We start from the raw sequence: 22,371 nt of genomic DNA on the forward strand, positions 1-22,371 counted from the left end.
ACTCTGGTAAATATTCAAAGCCCAAAACCACATTGTTACTAGCTCCGAGAGGCCTTTTGTATGTGATGTCTTCAGTGCCTGAATTACTCAAGGTGAATACGAGGTCCAGTCTTGCTGGTTCATCCTCACCTCTCTGATAGTGTCCCTGACAAGTTGATGCATGAGGGTTTCCAGTACCATATCCAGCATTTTAGATCTCCATGTTTTGGGTCCCCCATGTGGCTCCAAGTTTTTGCAATCTCCTTGTGATTAAAATCACCCATAACTAGAAACTTTGCTCTACCTATGTGAGCTCTTCTGGCCACCTCAGCCAGTGTGTCTACCATTGCTCTGTTGCTCTCTTCACATTCTTCTCTTGGCCTCCTGAAGTTCTGTAGTGGGATGCACATCACTGCAATTACCACCTTAGGTCCCCCAGACTGAATTATTCCAACTAGGTAGTCCCTTTCGCCCATTCTGTCCATTCCTTCCATTTCCTCAAATCCTCACCGGTTTTAATGAGCAGTGCAACTCATCCTCTCCCTCCGCTCCCACTATCTTTCCTCAGGGTCTGATATCCAGGAGGGAAGACGTGTCTGTTATCATCTTGGTGAGTTTCGTTTCTTGGTGAGGAGCTATGGCGGGTTGCTGTTAAGGTGGAGCTTGTGTTGAGGAGGGTGGGGGCAGTGGATATGGCATGTGGGTTAGTTTGTTTGGATGCATTAATGTTGTCAGGGTTTATGGCCTTCTGTAGGTGGCTCTGAGGAAGGTCGTATTTCTTAATCCTCCTGAGTCTGGGTTCTCCTGGCTATCTCCATCTTTGCCTCTCTTTCCTCCTTGCATCTTTGTACCCTCTCTTTCAGTGTCTGTCTTCTCACGTTCTGTGGTGATCGAGGTACACCCTCCCATATGCTGATATGTCCCTTAGTCATGCTTTATCCTGTAGGATCCTATTTCACATATGTGCATATATGTACTCACCTAGTTGAGGTTGCAGGGGTCGATTCCTATCTCCTGGCCCCCCCTCTTCACTGGTCGCTACTAGGTCACTCTCCCTGAACCGTAAGCTTTATCATAACTCTGCTTAAATCTATGGAAAACGTACGGAGGAGGATGACAAAGATGATCCCACGTATCAGAAATCTTCCATATGAGGACAGACTGAGGCCCTGAATCTGCACTCTCTCCAAAGGCGTAGAATTAGGGGGGATATGATTGAGGTGTATAAATGGAAAACAGGAATAAATAAAGGGGATGTAAATAGCATGCTGAAAATTTCCAGCCAGGACAGGACTCACAGCAATGGTTTCAAGTTGAAAAAATTCAGATTCAGGAAGGATATAGGAAAGCACTGGTTTGGTAATAGAGTTGTGGATGAGTGGAACAAACTCCCGAGTACAGTTATTCAGGCTAAAACGTTGTGTAGTTTTAAAAATAGGTTAGATAAATACATGAGTGGGTGTGGGTGAGTGTAAGTTGGACCTAACTAGCTTGTGCTGCTGGGTCTGGTGCCGTGCTCCATCCTTGAGTGGAGGTGGCCAGACTGGGGGGGTGGGTCATTGGTCTATTCCGGGGGAGGGACATGGACCTGCTCTTCATGGGTCAGTAGGCCTGTTGCAGTGTTCCTTCTTTCTTATGTTGTTATGTTCTTATGTATGGATCCTGCCTCCACTACATCGCTTCCCAAACTATTCCACTTCCTGACTACTCTGTGGCTAAAGAAATACTTCCTAACATCCCTGTGATTCATCTGTGTCTTCAACTTCCAACTGTGTCCCCTTGTTACTGTGTCCAGTCTCTGAAACATCCTGTCTTTGTCCACCTTGTCAATTCCTCTCAGTATTTTGTATGTCGTTATCATGTCCCCCTATCTCTCCTGTCCTCCAGTGTCGTCAGATAGATTTCCCTTAACCTCTCCTCGTAGGACATACCTCTTAGCTCTGGGACTAGTCTTGTTGCAAACCTTTGCACTTTCTCTAGTTTCTTTACGTGCTTGGCTAGGTGTGGGTTCCAAACTGGTGCCGCATACTCCAATATGGGCCTAACGTACACGGTGTACAGGGTCCTGAACGATTCCTTATTAAGATGTCGGAATGCTGTTCTGAGGTTTGCTAGGCGCCCATATGCTGCAGCAGTTATTTGGTTGATGTGCGCTTCAGGAGATGTGCCTGGTGTTATACTCACCCCAAGATCTTTTTCCTTGAGTGAGGTTTGTAGTCTCTGGCCCCCTAGACTGTACTCCATCTGTAGTCTTCTTTGCCCTTTCCCAATCTTCATGACTTTGCACTTGGTGGGGTTGAACTCCAGGAGCCAGTTGCTGGGCCAGGTCTGCAGCCTGTCCTGCCAGATCCTCATCCAGTTGAATTCTCCTCCTTAGCTTCACATCATCTGCAAACAAAGACACTTCTGAGTCTATCCCTTCCGTCATGTCATTCACTTATACCAGAAACAGCAGCAGTCATAGGACTGACCCATGTGGAACCCCGTTCTTTACAGGCGCCCGCTCTGACACCTTATTTCATATCATGACTAGTTGTTGCCTCCCTTTCAGGTATTCTCTGATCCATTGTCATATCTTACCTGTTATTCGTGCCTGATCCTCTAGCTTTTGCGTTAATCTCTTGTTTGGAACTGTGTCAGAAGCCTTCTTGCTGTCCATGAAAATGAAGTCTACCCACCCATCTCTCTCTCTCTCTTGTCTTACTTCCGTCACCTTGTCATAAAACTCCAGTAGGTTTGAGACACAGGATTTCCCTTCCCGTGCTTCACTACTCTTCTCCTGATAATCTTCTCCATGATTTTGCATACTGTACATGTCAGTGACACTGCTCTGTAGTTTAATTAATGCCATGTGTCTGTCTCCTTTCTTAAAAACTGGGACTACATTTGCTGTCTTCCACACCTCAGGTAGTCACCCTGTTTTGATGAATGTGTTGAAAATTGTTGTTAGTGGCACACACAGCCTCTGCCTTCTCTCAGGACCCATGGAAAGATGTTATCTGGTCCCACCGCCTTTGAGGTATCTAGTTCACTTAGCAGCCTCTTCACCTTCTAATTTGTTGTGTGTATTGTGTCCTGCACTTGTTGGTGTACCCCACCATTCCAGCTATCCAGAATCCTTTCTGTTTCCACTGAAAATACTTTCTTAATCCTCATGTTGAGCTCCGTTCCATGTGAACTCACCTCCTTCCTTCCACAGCCTGATTACCTGGTCTTTGCCTGTTGTTTTCCTCCTCATGTGGCTGTACAACAGTTTCAGGTCAGATTTGGCCTTCAAAGCTATGTCTTCTATACTTTTTCCATTCTTTAGCACACTTAATTTTGGCCTCTCTTCACCTCTGGGTGAACCAAGGGCTCGTTCTGGTATTCCCACTGTTCCTGTGATACTGGGAGACAACCTCTCCTCTGCCTCCTTGCATTTTGTTGTCACACAGACCATCAATTCTCTTTCCCACTGGACCTCCTGCAGGAAGTTCCTCATGCCTGTGTAGTCCCCCCTTTTGTAGTTTGGTTTTTCCCATCCTACTTCTGTTACCCTTTCTACTTGTAACTCTAATATGTATTCAAAGCTGAGAACCACGTTATCACTAGCTCCGAGGGGCCTGTCGTGTGTGATGTCCTCGATGTCTGAACTACTCAGGGTGAAGACGAGGTCCAGTCTTGCTGGTTCATCTTCACCTCTCTCTCTGGTAGTGTCCCTAAAATGTTGATACATGAGGTTTTCCAGTATGTGTGTGTGTGTGTGTGTGTGTGTGTGTGTGTGTGTGCTGGAGGGGATTTAGAGCGCAGAGGAGTGGTTACTAAGGTGACTGGAGCATTTAGAGAGGACAGAGCAGGACAGGATGCCCAGGAGTTGATATATCTGGGCTAAAATTGTGTAGTGGGTAGTGCATCAAAGGAGTGAGAGGAAACTAAGGGATTTGATGTACTGTGGGAGTAAACTTTATAGTACTTCGCAGGAGACAAGCAGTGTGTGGAGGCTGAGAAGACACACGGGAAAGATGAAGACACAAACATGGATTATGGTGGTTACCATGGTAGCAGCCATGATGGTAGCTCCCACAGCCACCCATCAGATGATGTGGGGGACGTGTTCCAGTAATTCCTATACACCCATGCCTGATTTTAACCCTGAGAAGGTACGATTCTCTGTCTGTCTGTCTGTCTGTCTGTCTCTCTCTCTCTCTCTCTCTCTCTCTCTCTCTCTCTCTCTCTCTCTCTCTCTCTCTCTCTCTCTCTCTCTCTCTCTCTCTCTCTCTCTCTCTCTCTCTCTTTTTTTTTTTTTTTTTTTTTTTTTTTTTTTTTTTTTTTTTTTACACAGGGTTTGACAAGGTTAAGGATCCCTAGCTTTATTGACAGCTATATTACAGGTTAAGGATTCCTAACTTTATTGGCAAGCTAAGAGCTGTTACCTACATCAGCTCATTTGAAAGCATTTTTATTGTTATGAGACATACAAATACGGGACAGGATGATGTTGGAGCCATCTGTGGGCCAGCATTTTCATTTGATCAACTGACTTTATCTCGTTGACATCATTATGCTGTACGAATGTGTTCCATACTCGAGTCATCCTGGGTATGTATGATCTCAGATGGAGTGATGTTCTGGAGAAGGGTACAGCCAGAGTGAAGTTGCTGCTTTCTGCCCGTCTTGTGGCATAAAAGCTTGTTTCACGCTGTCCTCGAAGTGGATCCAAGTGTGGTATTTTGACAATATTGGCCTTGTACATAACAGTAAGGCCACCCACATCCCTCCTATGTTGAAGGCTCTGCTGAAATGACAGATCTATCCAGGATGGGTCCAGGCGAGAGATGAGACGTCTTGCTCTGTTCTCTACTCTGTCAAGCAGTCGCAGATGAGAGGGGGGGCAGGCAAACCAAGAAAGTGGAGCATACTCAAGGTGTGAGCGTACTTGTGCCTCGTACAGGATCTTGCAACCCCTACTGTCAAGCAGATGCGAGATACGGCGAAGTGCTGTAAGCTTCCTGGCTGCCTTGTTTGCAAGATTTACAACATGGTTCTTCATGGTTAGTTTGGAGTTAAATTTCACCCCAAGGATATCAACTTCTTCTCCAGGTGCCAACATCCTCCCATTCATCCTTACTACTGCACCAGCATTACCATCATGGTGCCTAGAGACGATCATCATTTGCGTTTTCTCAGGTGCAAATGTTACTTGCCATCTATTTCCCCAAGCTGATATAGCTCTCAGCTGGTGATTGATGTAGCTTAGAGCAGCTGGCATTTCTTCTCTTGGATAAGTGAATGTCAGTGTACAGTCGTCTGCATATGCATGTGATTCTGGGATGAGATGAAGAAGGTCGTTGAAGTAGACATTCCATAACAGTGGACCCAGCACGCTTCCTTGTGGAACGCTTGCCCCAATAGGATGCCTTGCTGATTCCGCTCCATTGAGGACTACACTTAGAGATCTACCATGAAGGTAATCACTGAGGAGACATAGCGTAGAGCCTGCAATTCCCAGTGCTTGAAGTTTTGCTAAGAGGCCCTGGTGCCACACCCGGTCGAAAGCACCAGCAATGTCCAGTGCTACCACACAGCTGACTTTGGATTCATCCAGTGACTAGTGCCACTTAGTGGAGAGGTTTAACAACAGATCAGCAGCAGAGTAACCTTTCCTGAAGCCATATTGACGATCACAAAGTAGTGAGTGGTAGTCAAAAAAATCTGTCATTTGTCTTGAGATTATTGTCTCAAGGATCTTACCAGTGATTGACAGGAGTGACACTGGTCTGTAGTTGCTGATTTCTGCTCTGCTCTTCTTTTTGTGAACAGGGACTACATTTGCCTCTTTCCATAGAGAGGGCCATTTACACTGTACTAGGCAGTGCTGAAAGATGCGAGTTAGAGGTGCTGCTAGCTGGTCTGCACATCTTCTCAACAATCTTGGGCTCAACTTGTCTGGGCCTACAGCCTTTTCTTGGTCAAGTGATTTAAGAAGGAAATGCACCTCCTCCTGCCTTATTGTCACCACTGACAGTTTTGACACAGTTCGTGCAGCTAGCCAAGGAGGGTCCCTTGCTGGATCAGGAACTTGCATTTTGGTAGCAAAGTTTTCAGCAAAGAGGTCCGCCTTCTCTTGACTACTAGTAGAGGTGGTCCCATCCTGTCGATTTAGAGGTGGAATAAGTTCATCAGGCAGATAACCTTGTCTGTCCTTGACCAGGGACCACCAGGTTTTGGAGCCTACCCTACCTGATGCTAACTTTCTTTAGTGTCCACCTCCCATTTAGCAATGGCCCACTTTTGAACATCACCCATATGCCTACAGGCTTGCATGTGCAAGTTCCTGTTATAGGTGGTAGGATGTCTCTTATACCTTCGCCATGCTTTGTACTTAGCAGTAGCAGCCTCTCTACAACGAAAGCCAAACCAAGGCTGATCTCTAGGCTTTGTCACATATTGCCGGTGAGGAATGTGTTCTTGTTGCAGATTAAGGATGTGTCCAGTGAAGGCTTTCACTTGGTTGTCAACATCCCCCTGGAGAAGAGCATTCCAGTCGGTGGTGGCGAGCTCAGAGCAAAGGGCTGGCCAACTACCTCTTTCCCATAGCCAGGTTGTGCGTGTGGACTCCTCACCTCGTTCTGTTGGGATCTTAAGTGTGGTAAAAACAGCCTTGTGGTCAGACGATCCAACGTAGCTGAGGGGTTGACAAGAGACTATGTCTTCTGCCAGATCACTCACTACTGGGTCAAGGGAGGAGCCAGAGATATGAGTAGATAAATCAACAAAGTTTCTCATGTCAAACACTGCAAGAAGGTCATCAAAGTCCCTCTGTATAAGGTGCTGGTTGAGGTCACCAACAATTATAATATGTTGACAGTTGTGTTGTAGCAGAAGGGAGTCAATATTTTCCATTAGGAAGTTGATAGGGTCTGCGTGTTGCCACTGAGGTCTGTACATTGCACATGCTAGTACAGAGGTACTAGTGTTTATACAGAGCTTGAAGAACATCATTTCAAGATGTGTAGGGGTGGCAACATGTATGTGCTGGGCATGAACACTTTTAGAGAAGCACACAGCAACACCACCTCCTTGCCCTTGCCTGTCTCTTCTCATCCATGAGGTGTAGCCAGCAATTCTTGCAAAATTTTCTGGAGTCCTGTCATCCAAAAATGTTTCAACAACAGCTATCATGTCGGGACGTCGAGTGTTCACAAAACTATGTGTGAGCTCTCTCTCTCTCTCTCTCTCTCTCTCTCTCTCTCTCTCTCTCTCTCTCTCTCTCTCTCTCTCTCTCTCTCTCTCTCTCTCTCTCTCTCTCTCACTCTCTCTCTCTCTCTCTCTCTCTTTTTTTTTTTTTTTTTTTTTTTTTTTTACACAGGGTTTGACAAGGTTAAGGATCCCTAGCTTTATTGACAGCTATTTACAGGTTAAGGATTCCTAACTTTATTGGCAAGCTAAGAGCTGTTACCTACATCAGCTCATTTGAAAGCATTTTTATTGTTATGAGACATACAAGTAGGGAACAGGATGAAGTTGGAGCCATCTGTGGGCCAGCATTTTCATTTGATCAACTGACGTTATCTCGTTGACATCATTATGCTGTACGAATGTGTTCCATACTCGAGTCATCCTGGGTATGTATGATCTCAGATGGAGTGATGTTCTGGAGAAGGGTACAGCCAGAGTGAAGTTGCTGCTTTCTGCCCGTCTTGTGGCATAAAAGCTTGTTTCACGCTGTCCTCGAAGTGGATCCAAGTGTGGTATTTTGACAATATTGGCCTTGTACATAACAGTAAGGGTCCAGGCGAGAGATGAGACGTCTTGCTCTGTTCTCTACTCTGTCAAGCAGTCGCAGATGAGAGGGGGGGGCAGGCAAACCAAGAAAGTGGAGCATACTCAAGGTGTGAGCGTACTTGTGCCTCGTACAGGATCTTGCAACCCCTACTGTCAAGCAGATGCGAGATACGGCGAAGTGCTGTAAGCTTCCTGGCTGCCTTGTTTGCAAGATTTACAACATGGTTCTTCATGGTTAGTTTGGAGTCAAATTTCACCCCAAGGATATCAACTTCTTCTCCAGGTGCCAACATCCTCCCATTCATCCTTACTACTGCACCAGCATTACCATCATGGTGCCTAGAGACGATCATCATTTGCGTTTTCTCAGGTGCAAATGTTACTTGCCATCTATTTCCCCAAGCTGATATAGCTCTCAGCTGGTGATTGATGTAGCTTAGAGCAGCTGGCATTTCTTCTCTTGGATAAGTGAATGTCAGTGTACAGTCGTCTGCATATGCATGTGATTCTGGGATGAGATGAAGAAGGTCGTTGAAGTAGACATTCCATAACAGTGGACCCAGCACACTTCCTTGTGGAACGCTTGCCCCAATAGGATGCCTTGCTGATTCCGTTCCATTGAGGACTACACTTAGAGATCTACCATGAAGGTAATCACTGAGGAGACATAGCGTAGAGCCTGCAATTCCCAGTGCTTGAAGTTTTGCTAAGAGGCCCTGGTGCCACACCCGGTCGAAAGCGCCAGCAATGTCCAGTGCTACCACACAGCTGACTTTGGATTCATCCAGTGACTGGTGCCACTTAGTGGAGAGGTTTAACAACAGATCAGCAGCAGAGTAACCTTTCCTGAAGCCATATTGACGATCACAAAGTAGTGAGTGGTAGTCAAAAAAATCTGTCATTTGTCTTGAGATTATTGTCTCAAGGATCTTACCAGTGATTGACAGGAGTGACACTGGTCTGTAGTTGCTGATTTCTGCTCTGCTCTTCTTTTTGTGAACAGGGACTACATTTGCCTCTTTCCATAGAGAGGGCCATTTACACTGTACTAGGCAGTGCTGAAAGATGCGAGTTAGAGGTGCTGCTAGCTCGTCTGCACATCTTCTCAACAATCTTGGGCTCAACTTGTCTGGGCCCACAGCCTTTTCCTGGTCAAGTGATTTAAGAAGGAAATGCACCTCCTCCTGCCTTATTGTCACCACTGACAGTTTTGACACAGTTCGTGCAGCTAGCCAAGGAGGGTCCCTTGCTGGATCAGGAACTTGCATTTTGGTAGCAAAGTGTTCAGCAAAGAGGTCCGCCTTCTCTTGACTACTAGTAGAGGTGGTCCCATCCTGTCGATTTAGAGGTGGAATAAGTTCATCAGGCAGATAACCTTGTCTGTCCTTGACCAGGGACCACCAGGTTTTGGAGCCTACCCTACCTGATGCTAACTTTCTTTTAGTGTCCACCTCCCATTTAGCAATGGCCCACTTTTGAACATCACCCATATGCCTACAGGCTTGCATGTGCAAGTTCCTGTTATAGGTGGTAGGATGTCTCTTATACCTTCGCCATGCTTTGTACTTAGCAGTAGCAGCCTCTCTACAACGAAAGCCAAACCAAGGCTGATCTGTAGGCTTTGTCACATATTGCCGGTGAGGAATGTGTTCTTGTTGCAGATTAAGGATGTGTCCAGTGAAGGCTTTCACTTGGTTGTCAACATCCCCCTGGAGAAGAGCATTCCAGTCGGTGGTGGCGAGCTCAGAGCAAAGGGCTGGCCAATTACCTCTTTCCCATAGCCAGGTTGTGCGTGTGGACTCCTCACCTCGTTCTGTTGGGATCTTAAGTGTGGTAAAAACAGCCTTGTGGTCAGACGATCCAACGTAGCCGAGGGGTTGACAAGTGACTATGCCTTCTGCCAGATCACTCACTACTGGGTCAAGGGAGGAGCCAGAGATATGAGTAGGGAAATCAACAAAGTTTCTCATGTCAAACACTGCAAGAAGGTCATCAAAGTCCCTCTGTATAAGGTGCTGGTTGAGGTCACCAACAATTATAATATGTTGACAGTTGTGTTGTAGCAGAAGGGAGTCAATATTTTCCATTAGGAAGTTGATAGGGTCTGCATGTTGCCACTGAGGTCTGTACATTGCACATGCTAGTACAGAGGTACTAGTGTTTATGCAGAGCTTGAAGAACATCATTTCAAGATGTGTAGGGGTGGCAACATCTATGTGCTGGGCATGAACACTTTTAGAGAAGCACACAGCAACACCACCTCCTTGCCCTTGCCTGTCTCTTCTCATCCATGAGGTGTAGCCAGCAATTCTTGCAAAATTTTCTGGAGTCCTGTCATCCAAAAATGTTTCAACAACAGCTATCATGTCGGGACGTCGAGTGTTCACAAAGCTATGTGTGAGCTCTCTCTCTCTCTCTCTCTCTCTCTCTCTTGCCTAATTATCAACAAGAAACTAAACTGGTCTTGTATGTGAAAAAATTCTTAGCATTTAGAAAAATAAAAAAAATTCTCACAGCCCAGCTAACAACAGATGCCTTGTGCTTGACCCAACAGTTCAGTGGATCCTGGTACGTGTTGAAGAAGCTAGTGACGACCAGCAGGTGCCTGAGTACGACCTTTGAGCTGCAGAACGACACCAGGACCTTCAAGGTCAAGGAGATACGAACCCCAGTTGTAGCAGACATGACACCTTACAAGGCAACGGTGACCAATGAAGGGATTCTGGAAATGAATCCAGAACAACCTGCTAAGATGAAGCTAGACTGGAGTGGTAGTAAGTTGTTGTAGTTGTAGTTGTTGTGGTTGTAGTTGTAGTTGTATGGCTGTAGATTTATGGGCCAGTAGTCCTACTGTAGTGGTCCTACTGTTTATAGAGACGTGCAAAAAGAATGGTTACATAGTGGTTTTGAGAGGTCTGTGAGCTAGAGACCAAAACGGTCTGTAGAGACGTTAGGTCTTAAGTAAGACCTGGGTCGGTAGTAGGTACGATAATCTTTGCTAAGACCTCAGATGTGGTCAAAGATCACGATCCAGACTGTTATGTTATAACCACAGAATATGTTTTGCTACCGAAGTGGCTAGTTCATTGTGCAGGTTATATCCACCGTGTGGACGGTAGCGCCAGAGTATATGGATACACAATAGGCCCAGGAACTAGGCCCCAAAAGGGTTAACAGGAGCATATCTGAATTTATATCTACAGTTCACTTATCTGTACTCACCTAATTGTGGTTACAGGGGTCGAGACTCAGCTCCTGGTCCCTCTCTTCACTGACCGCTACTGGGTCCTCCCTCTCCCTGCTCCATGAGCTTTATCATACCTCGTCTTAAAACTATGTATAGTTCCTGCCTCCACTACATCGCTTGCCAGACTATCCCACTTCCTAACAACTTTGTGGCTGAAGAAATACTTCCTAACATCCCTTTGACTCATCTGAGTCTTCAGCTTCCAATTGTGACCTCTTGTTTCTTTGTCCCATCTCTGGAACATCCTGTCTCTGTCCACCTTCTCTATTCCACGCAGTATTTTGTATGTCGTTATCATGTCTCCCCTGACCCTCCTGTCCTCCAGTGTCGTCAGCCCGATTTCCCTCAACCTTTCTTTATAGGACATTCCCTTTAACTCTGGAACTAGCCTTGTTGCAAACCTTTGCACTTTCTCTAATTTCTTGACGTGTTTGACCAGGTGTGGGTTCCAAACTGGTGCTGCATACTCCAGTATGGCCCTGACGTACACAGTGTATAAAGTCTTGAACGATTCCTTACTGAGGTACCGGAACGCTATTCTCAGGTTTGCCAGGCGCCCATATGCCGCAAATTTAGGGGATTTGCTTAATATATCTGATATCTTATTTTCATTAACAAGATATCTTGGCACGTGACATATCTATACCTCTATATTCTTCAATAAGTGGACAATTAAGCACATAGTGTTCAAGATAGTGACCATAGAGCTGGCTACATACTTTGTACTTGATGTGATTATCATCTGTGTGTCTGTCAGACTGCCAGAAATACTTGTAACCAAGTCTAAGTCTGGCTACTACAACGAGATCAAAACGGAACTTAATGAACTATTAACTAGCATTTTAATATATATCTTCAAACAGGTGTAGTGTCTGATATGTGGAAGATGACTGATGTAATTCCTATTTTTAAATCAGGAGACAAGACATTACCATCAAATTACCGCCCAATAAGCCTAACCTCAATCGTAGACAAATTACTAGAGTCAATTATACCTGATATTATAAGAAGCCATCTTGAAAAGCCTAATTTGGTTAATGATACTCAGTATGGATTTACGAGGGGCCGATCATGCCTAACTAATTTACTTTCTTCAGCATAGCATCTGAAGCAGTTGACCACTATAAAGAATTCGATATTATTTATTTAGATTTTAGTAAAGTTTTTGATGGAGTATCACACAAAAAACTGTTGAAGAAAGTGGCAGCTCATGGTATTGGGGGAAAAGTGTTGTCATGGATCGAGTTATGACTCACAGACAGGAAGCAGAAAGTGTTCATATACGGAGTAAAGTCTGAGTGGGGATCTGTAACAAGTGGCGTTCCACAGGGATCAGTTTGAGGCCCATCGTTGTTTATAATGTACATTAATAACCTTGACGAGAGAATTACTAGTGACATGGACAAATATGCGGATAACACGAAGATAAGCAGGATAATTGATTCAATGAAAGATATCAGGGAACTTCAGAGGGATTTAGACAAACTCATGTCGTGGTCAGGAAAGTGGCAGATGTAGTTCAGTGCAGACAAATGTAAAGTCCTGAAGCTCAGGAATCTTCGTAACCCTAGCACTTATAAACTAAATAATGTAGAACCTGATCATAGAGAATGCAAAAAGACTTAGGAATTATTGTAACCAGGAACCTGAAATCATGACAGCAATACCTAAGCATACGTAAAACGGCAAACTGACTACTGGAATTTATCAAGAAATATACATTAAATAACAGGAGTCCAGAGGTTATACTACAGGTCTACACATCATTAATAAGGCATAATTTAGATTATCAACATCGGTTCTGGCCTCCACATTACAGAATGGATAAATTCCTTACAGAACATTCGAAAAAGAATGAAAAACTTATTCCACTGCATAAGGAATCCTCCTTACGATGAGAGAAATTGGAACCCCTTAAATTATATTAACTTGCTAGACGAAGAATGATATAAACCTTGGTAATATATACCGATAAATTAGATTAGCAAGACAGGTAAGCAAACACTAGCACGTATTTATTACTAAATGTTACGGTCCTGGGACCTTGATCACTTCTAACATACAGACGTTAACAAGACGGTATATGTAGGTGGAGAGTGAGGTGTGAGTGACACAGGGTGGCCTGAGTGAGGTGTGAGTGTCACAGGGTGGCCTGAGTGAGGTGTGAGTGTCACAGGGTGGCCTGAGTGAGGTGTGAGTGTCACAGGGTGGCCTGAGTGAGGTGTGAGTGTCACAGGGTGGCCTGAGTGAGGTGTGAGTGTCACAGGGTGGCCTGAGTGAGGTGTGAGTGTCACAGGGTGGCCTGAGTGAGGTGTGAGTGTCACAGGGTGGCCTGAGTGAGGTGTGAGTGTCACAGGGTGGCCTGAGTGAGGTGTGAGTGTCACAGGGTGGCCTGAGTGAGGTGTGAGTGTCACAGGGTGGCCTGAGTGAGGTGTATCACTCACACCTCACTCAGGTCACCATGTGTCACTCACACCTCACTCAGGTCACCATGTGTCACTCACACCTCACTCAGGTCACCATGTGTCACTCACACCTCACTCAGGTCACCATGTGTCACTCACACCTCACTCAGGTTACCATGTGTCACTCACACCTCACTCAGGTCACCATGTGTCACTCACACCTCACTCAGGCCACCATGTGACACTCACACCTCACTCAGGTCACCATGTGTCACTCACACCTCACTCAGGTCACCATGTGTCACTCACACCTCACTCAGGTCACCATGTATCACTCACACCTCACTCAGGTCACCATGTGACACTCACACCTCACTCAGGTCACCATGTGTCACTCACACCTCACTCAGGTCACCATGTGTCACTCACACCTCACTCAGGTCACCATGTGTCACTCACACCTCACTCAGGTCACCATGTGTCACTCACACCTCACTCAGGTCACCATGTGACACTCACACCTCACTCAGGTCACCATGTGTCACTCACACCTCACTCAGGTCACCATGTGTCACTCACACCTCACTCAGGTCACCATGTGTCACTCACACCTCACTCAGGTCACCATGTGTCACTCACACCTCACTCAGGTCACCATGTGTCACTCACACCTCACTCAGGTCACCATGTGACACTCACACCTCACTCAGGTCACCATGTGTCACTCACACCTCACTCAGGTCACCATGTGACACTCACACCTCACTCAGGTCACCATGTGACACTCACACCTCACTCAGGTCACCATGTGACACTCACACCTCACTCAGGTCACCATGTGTCACTCACACCTCACTCAGGTCACCATGTGACACTCACACCTCACTCAGGCCACCCTGTGACACTCACACCTCACTCAGGTCACCATGTGTCACTCACACCTCACTCAGGTCACCATGTGTCACTCACACCTCACTCAGGTCACCATGTGTCACTCACACCTCACTCAGGCCACCCTGTGACACTCACACCTCACTCAGGCCACCCTGTGACACTCACACCTCACTCAGGTCACCATGTGTCACTCACACCTCACTCAGGCCACCCTGTGACACTCACACCTCACTCAGGCCACCCTGTGACACTCACACCTCACTCAGGTCACCATGTGACACTCACACCTCACTCAGGACACCATGTGTCACTCACACCTCACTCAGGCCACCCTGTGACACTCACACCTCACTCAGGTCACCATGTGACACTCACACCTCACTCAGGTCACCATGTGACACTCACACCTCACTCAGGTCACCATGTGACACTCACACCTCACTCAGGTCACCATGTGTCACTCACACCTCACTCAGGTCACCATGTGTCACTCACACCTCACTCAGGTCACCATGTGACACTCACACCTCACTCAGGTCACCATGTGTCACTCACACCTCACTCAGGTCACCATGTGTCACTCACACCTCACTCAGGCCACCATGTGTCACTCACACCTCACTCAGGTCACCATGTGTCACTCACACCTCACTCAGGTCACCATGTGACACTCACACCTCACTCAGGTCACCATGTGTCACTCACACCTCACTCAGGTCACCATGTGTCACTCACATCTCACTCAGGTCACCATGTGACACTCACACCTCACTCAGGTCACCATGTGTCACTCACACCTCACTCAGGTCACCATGTGACACTCACACCTCACTCAGGTCACCATGTGTCACTCACTCCTCACTCAGGTCACCATGTGTCACTCACACCTCACTCAGGTCACCATGTGTCACTCACACCTCACTCAGGTCACCATGTGACACTCACACCTTACACTCCACCTATATATACCGTCTTGTTAACCTCTGTATGTTAGAAGTGATCAAGGTCCCAGGACCGAAACGTTTTCTGTTAATACGCCCTAGTGTTTATTTACATATGTTGCTACACCAAGACGTAGAATGAGGGGGAGATATTACTGAATTGTATAAGCCACCAGGCCCGTGGCCTGGTGGCTAAAGTTCTCGCTTCACACGGTGAGTGTCCGGGTTCGATTCCCGGCTAGGGTAGAAACACTGGGTGTTTCCTTACACCGGGTGTCTATGTTCCCCATCAGTAAAATGGGTACCTGGGTGTTAGTGGACTGGTGTGGGTCACATCCTGGGTGTTAGTGGACTGGTGTGGGTCACATCCTGGGTGTTAGTGGACTGGTGTTGGTCGCATCCTGGGTGTTAGTGGACTGGTGTGGGTCACATCCTGGGTGTTAGTGGACTGGTGTGGGTCACATCCTGGGTGTTAGTGGACTGGGGTGGGTCACATCCTGGGTGTTAGTGGACTGGCGTGGGTCACATCCTGGGTGTTAGTGGACTGGTGTGGGTCACATCCTGGGTGTTAGTGGACTGGTGTGGGTCACATCCTGGGTGTTAGTGGACTGGTGTGGGTCACATCCTGGGTGTTAGTGGACTGGTGTGGGTCACATCCTGGGTGTTAGTGGACTGGTGTGGGTCACATTCTGGGTGTTAGTGGACTGGTGTGGGTCACATCCTGGGTGTTAGTGGACTGGTGTGGGTCACATCCTGGGCGTTAGTGGACTGGTGTGGGTCACATCCTGGGTGTTAGTGGACTGGTGTGGGTCACATCCTGGGTGTTAGGGGACTGGTGTGGGTCACATCCTGGGTGTTAGTGGACTGGGGTGGGTCACATCCTAGGTGTTAGTGGACTGGGGTGGGTCACATCCTAGGTGTTAGGCGACTGGGGTGGGTCACATCCTGGGCGTTAGTGGACTGGTGTTGGTCACATCCTGGGTGTTAGTGGACTGGTGTGGGTCACATCCTGGGTGTTAGTGGACTGGTGTGGGTCACATCCTGGGTGTTAGTGGACTGGTGTTGGTCGCATCCTGGGTGTTAGTGGACTGGTGTGGGTCACATCCTGGGCGTTAGTGGACTGGTGTGGGTCACATCCTGGGTGTTAGTGGACTGGTGTGGGTCACATCCTGGGTGTTAGGGGACTGGTGTGGGTCACATCCTGGGTGTTAGTGGACTGGTGTGGGTCACATCCTAGGTGTTAGTGGACTGGGGTGGGTCACATCCTAGGTGTTAGGCGACTGGGGTGGGTCACATCCTGGGCGTTAGTGGACTGGGGCGGGTCACATCCTGGGTGTTAGTGGACTGGTGTGGGTCACATCCTGGGTGTTAGTGGACTGGTGTGGGTCACATCCTGGGAGTTAGTGCGCTGGTGTGGGTCACATCCTGGGTGTAAGTGGATTGGTGTGGGTCACATCCTAGGCGTTAGTGGACTGGTGTGGGTCACATCCTGGGTGTTAGTGGGCTGGTGTGGGTCACATCCTGCGTGTTAGTGGACTGGTGTGGGTCACATCCTGGGTGTTAGTGGACTGGTGTGGGTCACATCTTGGGTGTTAGTTGACTGGTGTGGGTCACATCCTGGGTGTTAGTGGACTGGTGTGGGTCACATCCTGGGACAAAACTGACCTAATTTGCGGGAAATGCTCAGAATAACAAGGGACTTTCTATATAGTAGTATGTTACTGATGTCAGCTATGGTCTGTATACCTTGTACATGTACTGGTATACCTTGTACATGTACTGGTATACCTTGTACATGTACTGGTATACCTTGTACATGTACTGGTATACCTTGTACATGTATTGGTATACCTTGTACATGTACTGGTATACCTTGTACATGTACTGGTATACCTTGTACATGTACTGGTATACCTTGTACATGTACTGGTATACCTTGTACATGTACTGGTATACCTTGTACATGCACTGGTATACCTTGTACATGTACTGGTATACCTTGTACATGTACTGGTATACCTTGTACATGTACTGGTATACCTTGTACATGCACTGGTATACCTTGTACATGTATTGGTATACCTTGTACATGTACTGGTATACCTTGTACATGCACTGGTATACCTTGTACATGTATTGGTATACCTTGTACATGTACTGGTATACCTTGTACATGTACTGGTATACCCAGTCCCTCCAGGCCGAGGGACTGACAACCTCAAATTCTACGACTTCAAGGGTGATGGACTGATTACATCGTCTTCACATCTCTACTGTTCCTGCCTACTTTCTGTATTCGATTGAAGAAGCCTACTGTGTAGGCGAAACGTTTCGGAATAAAGTTGCCTAACTGTTGCCTATGTGTCTTACCTAGAGTTATATTCTACATTCACCTTCTGGATACTCTTCTTGGCTAACATATCAACTCTATTGTTATGGATGAGATCAATAACAATAGCATAGTAAAAGGACACAAGTGCAACTAATGTGACATTTATTGTGGCAATGTTTCGCTCTCCAGGAGCTTTATCAAGCCATTACAAACAATACATGGACACAGAGGATATATAAAGGCTCAGAGTGAGGTGCAATACTAGTGGTGGTAGTAGTAGTAGTAGTAGTAGTAGTAGTAGTAGTAGTAGTAGTAGTAGTAGTAGTAGTGGTAGTGACAAAAGTAATACAATATGGTAGAGCAATTAATTCGTACAAGAGTAAAAGGATATAAAAGCTATTACTTGGGTAACATAAAAATAGGTTGGACAAATATAAACTGGAAAGAGGCAGCTTGTTTCAGTGTTCACTCTCTGTAATGTGCTTCGTCTCTCCTGTTATACTACACAAAGCACATTACAGAGAGTGAACACTGAAACAAGCTGCCTCTTTCCAGTCTATATTTGTCCAACCTATTTTTATGTTACCCAAGTAATAGCTTTTATATCCTTTTACTCTTGTACGAATTAATTGCTCTATCATATTGTATTACTTTTGTCACTACTACTACTACTACTACTACTACTACTACTACTACTACTACTACTACTACTACTACTACTACTACTACCACTAGTGAACATCGAAATGGTACCTCACTAGTATTGCACCTCACTCTGAGCCTATATATACCCTCTGTGTCCATGTATTGTTTGTAATGGCTTGATAAAGCTCCTGGAGAGCGAAACGTTGCCACAATAAATGTCACATTAGTTGCACTTGTGTCCTTTTACTTTACATATAGTCGGTAATTCTACCAACTTTATTATAACAATAGCATAACAATTCCCGTCTTCCTGGAGCTCAGAGAGGATCAACGACCAGTATACAGTCTGCTGTCTAACATAACTTAATTTATAACTAATTATGACTGTAACTACAACTACAACTGTTGTTGTAGTTGTAATTCCTGAAGGAGTCTTGGTGATGGGGGGGGGGTGATCAGTCAGTTAAGATGAAAGTTACCCAGAGTTGTGGTTGTGGTAGTTACAGTTGTGGTAGTTACAGTTGTGGTAGTTACAGTTGTGGTAGTTACGGTTGTGGTAGTTACGGTTGTGGTAGTTACAGTTGTGGTAGTTACAGTTGTGGTAGTTACAGTTGTGGTAGTTACGGTTGTGGTAGTTACAGTTGTGGTAGTTACGGTTGTGGTAGTTACAGTTGTGGTAGTTACAGTTGTGGTAGTTACAGTTGTGGTAGCTACGGTTGTGGTAGTTACGGTTGTGGTAGTTACGGTTGTGGTAGTTACGGTTGTGGTAGTTACAGTTGTGGTAGTTGCGGTTGTGGTAGTTACAGTCGTGGTAGTTACAGTTGTGGTAGTTACAGTTGTGGTAGTTACAGTTGTGGTAGTTACAGTTGTGGTAGTTACAGTTGTGGTAGTTACGGTTGTGGTAGTTACGGTTGTGGTAGTTACGGTTGTGGTAGTTACGGTTGTGGTAGTTACAGTTGTGGTAGTTACGGTTGTGGTAGTTACAGTTGTGGTAGTTACAGTTGTGGTAGTTACAGTTGTGGTAGTTACAGTTGTGGTAGTTACAGTTGTGGTAGTTACAGTTGTCGTAGTTACAGTTGTCGTAGTTACGATTGTGGTAGTTACGGTTGTGGTAGTTACAGTTGTGGTAGTTACGGTTGTGGTAGTTACGGTTGTGGTAGTTACGGTTGTGGTAGTTACAGTTGTGGTAGTTACAGTTGTGGTAGTTACAGTTGTGGTAGTTACGGTTGTGGTAGTTACAGTTGTGGTAGTTACGGTTGTGGTAGTTACAGTTGTGGTAGTTACAGTTGTGGTAGTTACAGTTGTGGTAGTTACAGTTGTGGTAGTTACAGTTGTGGTAGTTACAGTTGTGGTAGTTACAATTGTGGTAGTTACGGTTGTGGTAGTTACAGTTGTGGTAGTTACAGTTGTGGTAGTTACAGTTGTGGTAGTTACAGTTGTAGTAGTTACAGTTGTGGTAGTTACAGTTGTGGTAGTTACAGTTGTGGTAGTTACAGTTGTGGTAGTTACAGTTGTGGTAGTTACAGTTGTCGTAGTTACAGTTGTCGTAGTTACGATTGTGGTAGTTACGGTTGTGGTAGTTACAGTTGTGGTAGTTACGGTTGTGGTAGTTACGGTTGTGGTAGTTACAGTTGTGGTAGTTACAGTTGTGGTAGTTACAGTTGTGGTAGTTACAGTTGTGGTAGTTACGGTTGTGGTAGTTACGGTTGCGGTAGTTACAGTTGTGGTAGTTACAGTTTTCGTAGTTACAGTTGTGGTAGTTACGGTTGTGGTAGTTACGGTTGTGGTAGTTACATTTGTGGTAGTTACGGTTGTGGTAGTTACGGTTGTGGTAGTTACAGTTGTGGTAGTTACAGTTGTGATAGTTACAGTTGTGGTAGTTACGGTTGTGGCAGTTACGGTTGTGGTAGTTACGGTTGTGGTACAGTTGTAGTTACAGTTGTGGTAGTTACAGTTGTGGTAGTTACAGTTGTGGTAGTTACAGTTGTGGTAGTTGCGGTTGTGGTAGTTACGGTTGTGGTAGTTACGGTTGTGGTAGTTACGGTTGTGGTAGTTACGGTTGTGGTAGTTACGGTTGTGGTAGTTACAGTTGTGGTAGTTACAGTTGTGGCAGTTACGGTTGTGGTAGTTACAGTTATGGTAGTTACGGTTGTGGTAGTTACAATTATGGTAGTTACGGTTGCGGTAGCTACGGTTGTGGTAGTTACGGTTGTGGTAGTTACGGTTGTGGTAGTTATAGTTGTGGTAGTTACGGTTGTGGTAGTTACGGTTGTGGTAGTTACAGTTGTGGTAGTTACGGTTGTGGTAGTTACAGTTGTGGTAGTTACAGTTGTGGTAGTTACAATTGTGGTAGTTACGGTTTTGGTAGTTACAGTTGTGGTAGTTACGGTTGTGGTAGTTACGGTTGTGGTAGTTACAGTTGTGGTAGTTACGGTTGTGGTAGTTACAGTTGTGGTAGTTACAGTTGTGGCAGTTACGGTTGTGGTAGTTACAGTTATGGTAGTTACGGTTGCGGTAGTTACAGTTGTGGTACTTACAGTTGTGGTAGTTACGGTTGTGGTAGTTACAGTTATGGTAGTTACGGTTGCGGTAGTTACAGTTGTGGTAGTTACAGTTGTGGTAGTTACAGTTGTGGTAGTTACGGTTGTGGTAGTTACGGTTGTGGTAGTTACAGTTGTGGTAGTTACGGTTGTGGTAGTTACAGTTGTGGTAGTTACAGTTGTGGCAGTTACGGTTGTGGTAGTTACAGTTATGGTAGTTACGGTTGCGGTAGTTACAGTTGTGGTACTTACAGTTGTGGTAGTTACGGTTGTGGTAGTTACAGTTATGGTAGTTACTGTTGCGGTAGTTACGGTTGTGGTAGTTACGGTTGTGGTAGTTACGGTTGTGGTAGCTACAGTTGTGGTAGTTACGGTTGTGGTAGTTACGGTTGCGGTAGTTACAGTTGTGGTAGTTACAGTTGTGGTAGTTACAGTTGTGGTAGTTACAGTTGTGGTAGTTACGGTTGTGGTAGTTACAGTTGTGGTAGATACGGTTGTGGTAGTTACGGTTGTGGTAGTTACAATTGTGGTAGTTAAGGTTGTGGTACAGTTGTAGTTACAGTTGTGGTAGTTACAGCTGTGGTAGTTACGGTTGTGGTAGTTACAGTTGTGGTAGTTACGGTTGTGGTAGTTACAATTGTGGTAGTTAAGGTTGTGGTACAGTTGTAGTTACAGTTGTGGTAGTTACAGTTGTGGTAGTTACGGTTGTGGTAGTTACAGTTGTGGTAGTTACGGTTGTGGTAGTTACAGTTGTGGTAGTTACGGTTATGGTACAGTTGTGGTAGTTACAGTTGTGGTAGTTACGGTTATGGTACAGTTGTGGTAGTTACAGTTGTGGTAGTTACAACTATGGTAGCCTTTCATGAAGGAATCTTAGTGATCAATACTGGAGTGATGGTGGTTGTTGTGGTAGTTAAGGTTGTAACAGTAGTGATGGTGGTTGTTGTGGTAGTTAAGGTTGTAACAGTAGTGATGGTGGTTGTTGTGGTAGTTAAGGTTGTAACAGTAGTGATGGTGGTTGTTGTGGTAGTTAAGGTTGTAACAGTAGTGATGGTGGTTGTCGTGGTAGTTAAGGTTGTAACAGTAGTGATGGTGGTTGTTGTGGTAGTTAAGGTTGTAACAGTAGTGATGGTGGTTGTCGTGGTAGTTAAGGTTGTAACAGTAGTGATGGTGGTTGTCGTGGTAGTTAAGGTTGTAACAGTAGTGATGGTGGTTGTTGTGGTAGTTAAGGTTGTAACAGTAGTGATGGTGGTTGTTGTGGTAGTTAAGGTTGTAACAGTAGTGATGGTGGTTGTCGTGGTAGTTAAGGTTGTAACAGTAGTGATGGTGGTTGTCGTGGTAGTTAAGGTTGTAACAGTAGTGATGGTGGTTGTTGTGGTAGTTAAGGTTGTAACAGTAGTGATGGTGGTTGTCGTGGTAGTTAAGGTTGTAACAGTAGTGATGGTGGTTGTCGTGGTAGTTAAGGTTGTAACAGTAGTGATGGTGGTTGTCGTGGTAGTTAAGGTTGTAACAGTAGTGATGGTGGTTGTTGTGGTAGTTAAGGTTGTAACAGTAGTGATGGTGGTTGTCGTGGTAGTTAAGGTTGTAACAGTAGTGATGGTGGTTGTTGTGGTCTTAGCAGTAG

The 22,371-nt window shown here is 45.6% G+C and overlaps 1 protein-coding gene across 1 annotated transcript in view; it reads left to right on the forward strand.

Moving 5' to 3' along the window:
- Window positions 1-22,371, forward strand: part of LOC128699681 (apolipoprotein D-like) — a 42,442-nt gene that overhangs the window by 12,267 nt on the left and 7,804 nt on the right. The window contains exons 2-3 of the mRNA XM_070099447.1: window positions 3,939-4,118; window positions 10,298-10,517. Of these exons, the coding sequence (XP_069955548.1) occupies window positions 3,981-4,118; window positions 10,298-10,517 (358 nt within the window). The 5' untranslated portion in view covers window positions 3,939-3,980. The remainder of the gene's footprint in view (window positions 1-3,938; window positions 4,119-10,297; window positions 10,518-22,371) is intronic.

The sequence above is a fragment of the Cherax quadricarinatus genome, chromosome 67, assembly GCF_038502225.1.
Source record: "Cherax quadricarinatus isolate ZL_2023a chromosome 67, ASM3850222v1, whole genome shotgun sequence".
NCBI classification, from domain to species: Eukaryota; Metazoa; Arthropoda; class Malacostraca; order Decapoda; family Parastacidae; genus Cherax; species Cherax quadricarinatus.